This window comes from Bactrocera tryoni, chromosome 3, assembly GCF_016617805.1.
Source record: "Bactrocera tryoni isolate S06 chromosome 3, CSIRO_BtryS06_freeze2, whole genome shotgun sequence".
Classification (NCBI taxonomy): domain Eukaryota; kingdom Metazoa; phylum Arthropoda; class Insecta; order Diptera; family Tephritidae; genus Bactrocera; species Bactrocera tryoni.
In genome coordinates, this window is record NC_052501.1 from 27,545,351 (window position 1) to 27,557,867 (window position 12,517).

Genomic DNA, 12,517 nt, shown 5'->3' on the forward strand with positions numbered 1-12,517 from the left:
TACGTGCAAGTCCTCAAGAGACTTAAACGAAGGTTCAATCGGGTTCGACAAGACATCGCAGCCGATTGGAAGTTGCACCATGGCAACGCCCCGGCTCACACCGCCTTTCTTGTGAACAGTTACCTAACCAAGCCTGGCATCCCAACGCTTACGCAGCCGCCCTACAGCCCAGATGTGGCCTCCCGGACTACATTTTTTGTTTCCTTGCCTGAAAAGGCCGATGAAAGGCAAGCATTTTGAGATGAGAGAGGGGATCCAAGCAGCATGCACTTGGCTCTCGAGGCTATTCCGGAGAATTAGAGCCCGGTACCTATAGTTGACTTTTGATCGAAAATGTGGATCAATGTGTGATATATATGGTATATCTGTATGTAGAAAATGTGTTTATTTGGAGCAATACTTCCCTCAGCCCCCATATACTTAATATACAGATTTTCAAACTTCCGGACGACTTTGTACCAGAAATATCGTCCAATATTTGAGTTATCCCCATGAAAATAAGAGAGCGTGTTTTACTCATTACCGTGTATCTTTATGCCAAAAATAGATAACAAAACTCGGCCTAGCCCCTATATAACTAATATCATGACGAACATCCGGCTGACTTTACTCTATTTAATTGGTTTTACACCTTATAGTACTTCCCTGACTTTAATTCTTGCGAGTTGCCAGACTATGAAATGTACGGTTGCACCCAAGCTTAGCCCTTCTTTACTTTTTATCAATAACTTCGCGCAAATGCCGCATAAGATTCAAATAGTACACCTTGTTCACAGTGTGGCCGGTCGGAAGGAGTTCGAAGTGCACTACATCTCGTTAATCGAAGCAAACTGTCAACATAACCTTCATTTTTGACCTGCTTTGAGGCGGTTCGGCTTCAGCTCATCTTTACCACGATATTCGGCCGATTGATCGTCTGTTTCCGGGACGTAAGCATAGATCCAAGACTCATCGCCAGTAATAATGTGTTTCATGATATCCTGATAGTCGGAAAGCATTTTGCACAGACGTTAACGCGACGCTATTTCTCGAAAAAGTTTAGTGATTTTGGAAGCAATTTCAAAATTTTCAGCGCGCTAGGATCGTGTAGTTATTGTTCTGTAACTGACTTTATTTCTTCATCACAAATCTAAGTAGTCTGTCTTTGTTGTTGCAGCGTCAAAAAAACGTTCACCATATAAAACAGAGATTTGCTGCCATGTTGGCAGTGCTTTACCGGATATAAATACGGGTTCGTTCCGAATACGTAGAGCCGACTAGCGCGCCAGTCAAGCCTTAATAATGCTAAATAACAGTTAATCGCGTCTATGTGTACCTGTGTCTGTGTGTGGCGCTGTCAGAAATATTATTCTAATTTTTTATGTGTTCTTGGGGTTTAGTTGAATATACATATATGTATGTGTGTGCGTGTGTGTATTTGTGCATTAACATAGACAAAAATTATATATTGGCATAAATGCTTTGTGTCTTTACGATTTTCGTCATTTCCATTGTCCACCTCTAATATTATATTAGGTTTATTTATTTTTTATGAGCTGTACTTTTATCTGTTTTGCCGTCTTGTTTATTTAATTCTTTCTTAAAAATCATTTTACACTTTTCAACTATAAAATGTTAATGCCTTTTGACTGGCGCCAGTTTTGTAATTCTATATCCAATGGCCAACCGCAGCTTGGTATCTACATTTTCGGCCAAATCTACACGCTTCTGCTGCTGCTTCTTCTGCTTCTTAGGCTACGACTGCCTCTACCGTATAGAGTCAGCCGCTTCCAAGTTGAGCGCCAAAAGCGGAGAAAAACAAAACGCGTTTCTTAACAAATTGCTTCGTGCTTTTTATTTTCGTTGACTTTTTATTGCTGCCGCCGCTGCTGTTGCTATTGTTGTTGGCTTTTTTCTATATTATCCACATTTGGCTTGGCGACTATGCTAAGCAGCGCAGTGGCGCAGGTTGGCCAAAGAGCCAAACTAAAACTATAAAAGTCAATGTCCATTTCGGTGCGAACCGCGGAACTGATTGCCGTCCGACGGCTCCGGCGGCAGGTAAAAGCAAAAACAACAAACGAGCAGCAGCGGTAAATAAATGGCACTGCAGTGCATGCAAATACACGCACACAGGTACACACATTCACACACACTTACAAGCAGACATGTCTCAATTTGTGCCACAGAAAGTGCATAGCAACGCCGCTGGCCACTAATGGCGGTCTGGCGTTCGCGCTTTGCAATTCTCCAACGCACACATTTGGCAAGATTCATGACGGCTATCCAATTACAGTTAGACTTTATGGAAATTGCGCGCACCCACACATGCAACCGATCACAAATTGCCCGCTGAATTAAATCATAAACTAATCGTGGCAATATTTGTTGTCGTCGTCGTTGTCGTTATTGTTGCTGTAGCAGTAGCTGTTGCATCTGTCCGTCAGCGACTTACTTGACTTGACGCACACCCACCCACCCGGCTGACTAATGCGTTGCGAAAGCAACAACAACAACATTGCCAGCATGCTCTGCATACCTTTGGCGTTCGCAACTTTCCCAGCTGCCGAGTCGGCTGCCGCTCGGCTGTGCTAATGAGCCGCCCAGACACAGCTTCCTAGTGCAAATTGCATTGTAAATTAGATAAATGCAAATGTCACAACTAATATTGGCTGCGTGTGCGCGAAAAATGCGCTCTAATTTGCAGTTAGTGAGCGTGAGTGAGCGGGTAGACGGAATTCCATTATTGCGCTACTGTAAGCGGCGCGTTCGATTCGGTTTGTGGCAGTTACTATGCGGGGAAAATTGAAATTAATCGCCACAATTATGACAATAAGATATTGGCCATTTTAAGCTCAAAAGCGCAAAGCAATTGACAAGCTGAGCGTGTGATTGAAATAAAGTTCGAATTCAAATGAGCAATTTATGCAACGAAATAGTACGAAAATAGAGCCACTCAGTTGCCAGCCGCTCTACGGAATCTTCGTCATTACTGTTATTAGAAGTTGGAAAAGTCTGAAGGGTTTTGTGATCTTGGTTTCAGTCTACCACTCAATAGTCGTGTTGCTTTTGTAGACGGAATCGCTACTTGGCCGACAGACGCCAATCTTCGTGTTTTGTGCTATCATGAAAAAAGTCCAAATTGAACATACAGGGTTTTGGGTGGAAAGTAATAGCACTGAGCCGATGTAAAAAAATGTATTGAACCAATCGTTACAATTCGTTAAAAACTTTCAAAATAGGCTCCTTCTGCGTCGATGTAGCGCTGCCAGCGCGATTTCCAAGCATTGAAGGCGTCACGGAAGGCATTCTCTAAAATAGACTTGAGTACCGAGGTGCATGCTGCTTGGATCCCCTCTGTCGTCTCAAAATACTTGCCTTTCATTGGACTTTTCAGCCAAAGAAACAAAAACACAGACCCGAGGGACACATCTTGGCTGTAGAGCGGCTGCGGAAGCATTGGGATGCCGCCCTTGGTTAGGTGGCTGTTCACAACAAAAGCGATGTGAGCCAGGGCATTGTCGTAGTGCAACTTCCAATCGGCTGCGATGTTTTGTTGGACCCGATTGACCCTTCATTTGAGTCACTTGAGGACTTCCACGTAAAACTTGGCGTTGACGGTTTGTCTAGAAGAAACAAATTCACGGTGGACGATGCCTTTGATGTCAAAAAGACAATGAGCATTGTTTTCACTTTGGATTTGCTTATTCTTCCGGTCTTCATCAGCGGCCTCTTCCCGTCCTTCCAAAAAAGGCCTGGTGCCACCAAAACACACCACTTCTTGCTAAAGCAACATCTGGGTAAACTGTTTGTTCATATCAACCGCCTTTGTTGCAGATTTACTGAGTTTCACACAGAATTTAATCGCCTACCTCTGCTCCTGACTCTCTAGGTGTTAGGAACGTCCGTTAGCTAGGAACGCCCTCTACCGAATCCAGTTTGTGCGCGCCTGCTCCGAAGTACAGTCGCGCCGGAAGAAAATCAGTCCTATTACTTTCCGGACAAACCCTGTTTAGGAGGCTATTTATAAGTTGAATAGCTAAGCTTAGCTTTACCAAACATTTGTTAAGGTTTTTGGATTGATTTGGTCATGGTCATTTTTCCTTATAAATATTCATACGAAGGGCATAAATGCAGCAATTTTTGAAGAAATAAAAATACCCACCTATTTTTGATTATTTTTCAAACTACTTGCAAGCTATGTAACTGAAGCCTGTAAGTCGATTAATATTCTTTCCTAGACGCGCCTAATTAAACCACGTTTGATTTATCGAGTATCAATTGTGGGAGATCTAGAACTTGGAACTTGCCTTATCTTTTGAAATCAAGAGCTTCTACTGCACGTAGCGCTTCTTCAATACTTTTTTTTCTTTTCGCCTAATTTTATCTAATTATAATTACCAGTAATTGTCAATATTTCAACGCCTAATTGTTGGCGACCTCTTAAGTACCCCATTTGAAGTAGATGTCTTTCATAAATGGAATTCCAGCTAAAACACATATAATAAGCAGCAATTTTCTATACCGAAATGAAGTAGATATGAAAAATCACGCAGCCACTTGATCAACATACGTCAATCATTGTACTCACCGGGTCACAATCCCATTCGTAGTGCCAAACGCACGCACTTAAACGCACGCGGCGCACAAAATTCCTTCAAGTTGTGAAAGAATGTCTTTTTTGTTGGTACTGCTGGCTGAAGAGCTATGAGAAAATGCGAAAGTATTCTCCAACACACGAAGTTATTTAGGTAGCTCCAACGGTTCGGCGCTCAACTCATCCCATACTCGACGTGACGAAATTCGTTGTCTCGTGGCCTACGGCGACACTTGACTTGCCTGCCTGTGCGTTCAATTGTTCACTTGAACTTGAGCTGAGCTGAGCTGGGTGCCGAGCTCTTAACGAATTGTCTCTAAATTTGTAACTCGGACTTGTTGAGTGTTTGCTAATTGTTTGAGTGCCATGAAGCACTGAAGTATCAATCGATGGTTATTATGTATTAATACTAGGAAATCACTTGAGAAGCTAAAAAAGAGGAAATTAATCTTCCAAGTTTACTCTTTGTTTCAAATATAGCAAAGTTAACTGAGTTTTCAGGCGGTTTGAAACTGGAAACGCGTAGCTGTCCGCTTTGACAATTGAAATGAAAATAATCTATGTGGTAAATGTAAGTATATAAAGGTTGCCAGATATTTCAAATTCAACAAAACACTTGGATTTCGAACTGCTCAATTGATAAGTCTCCTGATATATACATGACGCTACTAGAATTAAATCCATATACGTAATCCTCCATAACTTCAGTATGTTCTGGCCATCAGTCACTAGATCACAAGAGTATGCTCCGGTCTTGAAATCTTCTGTTGGTCGCCACATCTTTTCGTAGAATTTTCTAGCATTACCCTGTCGGCCAGCTTGTCAAGATCTTCGTACTCATGCATTTCGACATCTCTCGTTTTTTGTCTGCAAATGTATCCCGCTTCCCTCTACAACTGTCTATCACATCCCGCACGTGTTTTGGTCTCTCCACTGCACTCCTCATCGTACCAGCTGTTCTCTTGCATTTTGCGAAAACCATTGGGTTCGTTTTCAGCTGTACGTAAGAAGCTTGAAATGCCGCCTCACAGTTCCCTTATATCGAGGTGCTGATGAGTGTTTTCTGAGAGCAGGAGCGCAGGTCGAGTAGAAAATCATTCGGCTCTTTGTTGTGATTGCAGCTTCTCGACGTCGTACCTTCCTTGTGTTTGTTGATGTGTCTTTTTTGTTGCAACAAGATAATGGTACGAGTCAATGCTAGGACCTCATAGCGCACGTCTAAAACATTGGAGACTTTCGATCCGGAGACCGCCAGGTAGCTTGATAAATTTTTCTTTGCTGGAATCTAGTACTACAGATAATTATATTTCGAGCCCCCGGCGAAGTCGATCAGCCTCAACGCATTTGGGGATGTTCGTGGAGGCTGAATTTAACGACCGTTGTGCCAAAGATACCTTCCTTGCCTACCCTGGCGTTAATGTCGCCGAGTACGATTTTGACATCATGACGCAAGCAGTTCTCTTAGGAACGCTCCAAGCGGTCATAGAAAAAATCTTTGGTCACATCGTTTTTCTCTTCGGCCGGGTTATGGGCGCAAATTAACGATATGTAGAAGAACTTCGCTTTGATGCGGATTGTGGCTAGACGTTAATCCACCGGAGTGAATGCCGGGACTCTGCGACGGAGTCTCTCTCCCATCACGAATTCCACACCGAATTTGCACTTCTACGTAGGGCCACTGTAGTATTATAGATGCCACAAGGGTCAACTCGTCTCAGTCCTTGTCATGTCTGTAGCACTTCTACGACGCCGGTAATGTCAGCTTTTACTCCGGATTCAGGTACATGCCCGTACATTCCAGGTGCATGCCCTTAAATTGTATTCCTATACCAGTTTGCCGTGGTCGTCATCAAAAGGGGGTCTCTCATCCGATACTGTTTTTAACTTTTCATTTGGGTGTGTTTTTTTACATGGCGGTTCCCAAACCTTGGGGAGGGACGATTCGTTTTTTCATTTTAGCTCGCGTTCAAACGGATGTTTTTTTTTTGCTATCCAGAGAATTCTTGGTATAAGACAGGAAGTCGTGAGCTACTTGAGCCATACACTATATAAAATAATCGTTTCTGGCCACTCCCAAGTGAATGGCGCACAGAGAACTTTCCTTATTCGCGTGAACTTCTACACATATCTCCGTCTTCCTACTTACTAACTACTTTGAATAATAAAAACAAATTTTATCAAAGAAAAAAGGGGTTCTATGTTAGCCTACAAACTTTTCAGCCCATATGTTAATGTGGGTCTGGAGTTAAAATTTCTGAAATCCATCCTTAACAAAACACCCATATAACCAAAGGAATAATTTTCATCGTATATTTTTAAAATATTACATAAATAGTATTCAAAGCTATTTTGAATAGGCTTACCAACTATCTGCAAAAAAAAAGTTAGGGTTACCACCTTCCCATTATACTTTATATAGTAAAAATTATAAAATTACCATTTTCTCTAAAAAACTTTTTGTAATCCCTTGAGTGTTCGCTTATGCCTCATTTCAGGTCGCTATGGAGTTTTCAAAACAGCAACAACAACAAAACTACAACACACTGAAATGTAATACCTAGATGCTCGCCAGTATTGCTGCAAAACCTGAAACCTTGCTGAAATAAATTAAAAGCAAATCGAAAAAACGAAAATAAAAACAAAAAAAGCAAGCGAATAAAACAACAAAAACAAAAGACACTTGCAATGAACAAGGAAATGCGAAAGAGGCAAAAGCCGCAACGACGGCAATATGCAATTAAAACAGCAACAAAGCGCACAGCACTCGCACTAACTACAACAACAACAACAACAAAACCAACAGCACCGCCAACCCGTGTGACAGTGAACAACGAATTCGTGCGCACAATGGCAATTGTTGCTGATAGCGCAGATAGCGTTGCTGTTGTTGTTGCCAACGACGAGCAGGCTCAAAGTTGCTGCGCCAACAACTGTCGACAACGGCAACAACAAGAGCGGCAACAGCAACTTCGGCCTACACAGTCCGCTGCACTGTCGCCACAGCAGCAACAATCACAACAACAACAGCGCCAGGGATATGAGCATCATGTGCAACGCCATCTGCGGTCATGGCCGGGACAGCGGTCAAAGTTCAGCGCCTGGTTGCTGACAACTGTGTTCATCGTGGCCATTTGCCTGGTGCAGAGCGCGCACACGAATCTCTTGTTTGGTAAGTCGCGGGTGCGGGGAAGGGGTGACGGCTAAAAAAGGGGGAACTTGAGTTCTCATTTAGTTTGGCAATCTCGAGGTGTTGACGTCTTTAATTTATTTGATTTTAATGCTTATTATTTTTATTTTGACTAAGATGTAGTGCTCATAGAACTACAACAACAACACGTGTGGCACATTGATTTACGAGCTACTCGAGCGTTTAACGCACGACCGGCTTGTTAGTTGCCGCTTACTGGTGTTGCTGTTGTTTTTAATGAACAAAGTAACGAACAGACGAACATTTTGATTAAGTCAAAGGTTTTCATGTTCCAGCATATGTGCATCTTGTCTGTATGTACATTAGGGCGTCGGTTATTTCACCAAGTTGATGTTGGATTTTTTGCAAGCTCCCACTGAAGCTTCAGCTTTTAGTCTAAAAACAATAAAAATCGTGTATACCGAAGCTATAATACCCTTCATAAATAAAGCTTCCATACAAGAACTTGATGTTGGCCGTTCAGGTTGTATTGCAGCTATATGTTATAGTGCTCCGATCTGAAAAATTTGTTCAGTATTTGTACTGTGGCTTAACACAATAATACATACCGAATTTCGTGAAGATAACTCGTCCAATAAAAGATTACTCCATACAAGACTTGATTCCGATCGTTTAGTTTATATGACAGCTACAAGCTATAGTGTTCCGATCTGAACAATTTCTTCGGAGATTACATCGTTGCCTTAAAAAATAATCTATACCAAATTTGGTGAAGATACATTGTCAAATGTGAAAGTTTTCTATACAAGAACTTGATTCCGATCGTACAGTTTATATGGCAGCTATATGTTATAGTAATCCGATATCGGTGGTTTCGACAAATGTGTATTCTCTTGGAAAGAAAAGAACGTTTGCAAAATTTCAGATCGATATCTCGAAAACTGAGAGACTAGTTCGCGTATATACAGACGGACTCAATCGCCTTATGTCGCTTCATGAAGATCTCTGCGTGCGTTCGAAAGTAAACAGCACTTAAAAAAAAAACAGAATAAATGGTTTTTTCGAAAAAAAAACAATTTATTTTACTCAAGACAGTCTACTTCTGCTTCAATACAGCTTTTTTGTCGGTCCAAAATCATGTCGAACGCGTGTTTTAGCTCGTTGGCCGGTATGGCCGCCAGTATGCCGGGGCAAGCCTTTTGAATGGCCTCTAAGTCTAAATCGCACGGTGCCATATCAGGTGAATACGGGGAGTGGTTAATGGTTAAAATGTGATTTTTGGTCAAATAATTGGTCACAAGCGTCGATCGATGAGACGGATTGTGAGCAATTTTTAGTCGCCAGTCAATTTGTGCGAAACATACCGTGCACACCCCTTTCGTAAGCCCAAATATTCGGTCAAAATGCGATAAATCGATGTCTTGGAGATGTTCAATTCCATTTCCATGAATTTCAATGATGTTTTCCGCTGATTTTTGATGAATTCAAGCACAGTTTCGATGGAATTTCCGGTGATCACGTATTTTGATTGGCCCACATGTTGATCGTCATTTAAGTCCTCACGACCACTTTGAAAACGTTGAAACCACTCGTCCACTCTGCTACGGGATGGGCAATCATCGCCATTAACTTGTTTCATCAATTGAAACGCTTCGGTTAAAGTTTTATCAATTTTTAAAACAAAATTTAATGTTGGCTCTTTGTTCGAAGCTCATTTTCGCACCGAAAACACAAAGCTACTGACACTTAAAACGAAATAATTTCACTTCCAATCAATGAAATGTCATGATATTCTCACTTTACAATCGATAAAGATAGCGGATTCTAACGCATCAGTCGACATATAGATGGCGCCACCGGGCGCTACTTTGAAACGCTTCTTGTATATACTCGTATTTTTACTCGGATAGCGAATCTGCTTGTGAAATCGTCTTGCAAGTATACAATGTTTATGGTATTTGCCAAATCCATAGCTGGAGCTCTCATGACAATTCGTCCCTATAATTATGTACGAAAATGTTTTTTATACTCTGGGACTCATTGGCGCGATTCCAAGTTCTTTTCTACTCGAATCTTTCTTGTATATATCGAGGTTACGCGGTACCTTACAGTCATCCACTTTTTCATAGTTTTCTATATCTCCTAATTGATTTTTTTTTGTGGCGAATCGGCTAGTAAGTTATTCGGCAGCTTCGCATTCTCTTTCTCACCTCTCTTTTTTCACTTATAACATTGTAGCAAACTAGCCAAACATTGTGGTGGCGAGATGAGTTTGAAGCTGCGGCCTCCATCAAGGATACATACCACAGTCGGTCCAGCTAGTTCGAAGTTCACTAAATAACAAGGACATTAAACGCCTGTACAAATTTGTATTGGTCACTAAGCGTTATGCTAACTTAAAAGATCGACACAGGAATTCTTCTTTTCTATGGCCACATTAAGAACTATATATAGCAGTCAACGTGCGATCTTTATAGATCAGCCATCTAACCTAACCTTATATAAAGGAGTTGCATTGAAGTCGCAGGTCTCACTTATAGTACTAATCGCCTAAAATTAATAGTAAGTGCCGAAAAATTTCGAATCAGTCATTTTGTGAGATTCAGTTGCTCTAAAAATTTATCTCACTTTATCTTCTTCTAAGAATGAAAATGTCAGATGTTAACTTTACGATCTGTTGGATGCCTTGAAAGCCGTTGCTGACAGCTAGCATGCAAACTAATTGTTATTGCTGTGATAGTTATGGCGATTTCAACAGATCCCAGTCGTTTCAGTTTGGTAGATTCCACTAACTTGAGAATTCGATATTCCGCTTTAACTTAGCCAGGGCATTCTCCACCTGGTCTTTCCAATGGAGTAGAACTCTTCATCTTCCTTTACTTCCACGCGCAGGTACTGCGTCGAATTCTCTCAGACCTGGAGTGTTTCATCCATTCGGACGACATAACCTAGCCATCGTAGCTGCTGTATCTTAATTCGCTGAACTATGTCAATGTCGTCGTATAACTCGTACAGCTCATCGTTCCATCGACTGCGATATTTGCCGTTCCCAATGTGCAAAGATCCGTAAATCTTGCACAAAATCTTTGTCTCAAAAACTCGTAACGTCGACTCATCAGATGTTGTCATCATACATGCCTCTGCACCATATAGAAGGGAATTGTAAAGTTTGGCATTGTTCGTCGAGAGAGGACTTTACTTCTTAACAAGTAGTTGCAGTAAAATAATCACGGTAATCCAGTTCCATGCCATCAATATCCATAGACCACGCGTTTTTATTCAATTTAAGCAACGTAAATTGGTTATCACAGTTTGGTAGCACTGGTTCTTGACAGGGACTTCTCGAATAGTGCTGTCAGTGTCAAATATGTCAAATAAGTTCAGTAAGTCCAAGACTCAAATAAAACAATAAGATTTTGTGTATAATATAGTTTCTGAAGGGGATCCACTTACCTAAATGTTCATTGTCCACAAATTGCCAATTCCGAGACGTTCTTTGCTCCTCTTTCTCACTCTCCATCTATAAGTTCTTAAATATTCCAGTATAATTGCAGAAAAAGTGATATAAAGACCTCTCGTAAACTTCTTCAGACTTGTAACGATGAAGTGATTCCGAGTTTCTTCAAAGCTTGGTCCGTTTATCATAAAAGCTTTTTAGAATGACAAGGTTCTTAAAACCCTTTTCGGTTACATCGTTGCTATAGGCATCTAGCAGTATTTGGAGGTGTGTTCTCATCTCCATCTCCATCTCCAATATTTCTTATTTTCAATATTTCTCTTCTCTCTCTCCCTCTTTATCTTCTTCTTTTATCTGCTCTTTCTCTCTCAATCACTTTCTATCTATCTATAATCTTAAACCTTAACATCTCCTCATATGTTACAGTTTGGGGGTATCAAATTTAATTCCGAATCAATACCATTCATTTTAGTAGTCGTGTAGTCCCTCACCTTAGCCCACCTTTCCTCCTAACAGTCATGTAACATATATGTATATTGCATATATGTATATAACATATGTATATATGAAAATTTCTATTTTGTAACAAAAAGTTTAGCAATAAAATTGGGCCACCTATTAGCTTGTAACCGCAAAACCCCAAAATGCGAGTATATGTGCGCGCTGCGGCCGCGCCAAGCCAGCTACCAAGTGACCGAGCCCTCCAACACCCATCTACCAGCTTGTCGACTACTTGTGTGTTGAAACCCAAGAAATTCTCATTCGTCGCTGTGAGACATTTTACGATCACATTTTCATAAACAAACAATTCATTAGGCGAAAGTGGTGCACATTTAACGATGTCTGTTTCGGATATTAAAGTGAGAGTAGACATTTATATGCGTGCTGCTCTTCGTCACCCAAAAACCCGCTCTACGCACCTGTCCACTAGCTATCGAGCTACTAACACTTAGTTTTTTAGCGCTTTTTAAGTGTCGACTGGCACCGTCATCGATCAATCGATGGCACGTGTACCATTCGAGCGAGTCAGTAGGCGAACGGCGACACCAAGTCAGCGGTCGTAAAAAAGCCAAATAACCCAAAATATGTCAGTTTGCACTAAGTTCGTGGTTTTCTTTCTGCGCTGCTGAGAAACATTTAAATTAATTACCTATAAATGTACCATTTTATATTGTGGTAATTGTCGAAGTTTACAGGAATGCGGTCGAATAGTGGCGGAAGGTTTGGCCCTGTCAAGCTGTAAAACATATTGGGTTGTTCAGAAACTAGTTATCTCCAGTGACGCGTTCAATCTGGAATCGTTCTTACAGAAAATTCACATCGGCGACATTAAATG

At 41.2% G+C, this 12,517-nt stretch overlaps 1 protein-coding gene across 1 annotated transcript in view; it reads left to right on the forward strand.

Annotated features, from left to right (window-relative positions):
* The first annotated feature begins 7,077 nt into the window (after positions 1-7,077).
* Positions 7,078-12,517, forward strand: part of LOC120770032 (BMP-binding endothelial regulator protein) — a 54,884-nt gene continuing 49,444 nt past the window's right edge. Inside the window, exon 1 of the mRNA XM_040097142.1 lies at positions 7,078-7,745. Within this exon, the coding sequence (XP_039953076.1) occupies positions 7,262-7,745 (484 nt within the window). The 5' untranslated portion in view covers positions 7,078-7,261. The remainder of the gene's footprint in view (positions 7,746-12,517) is intronic.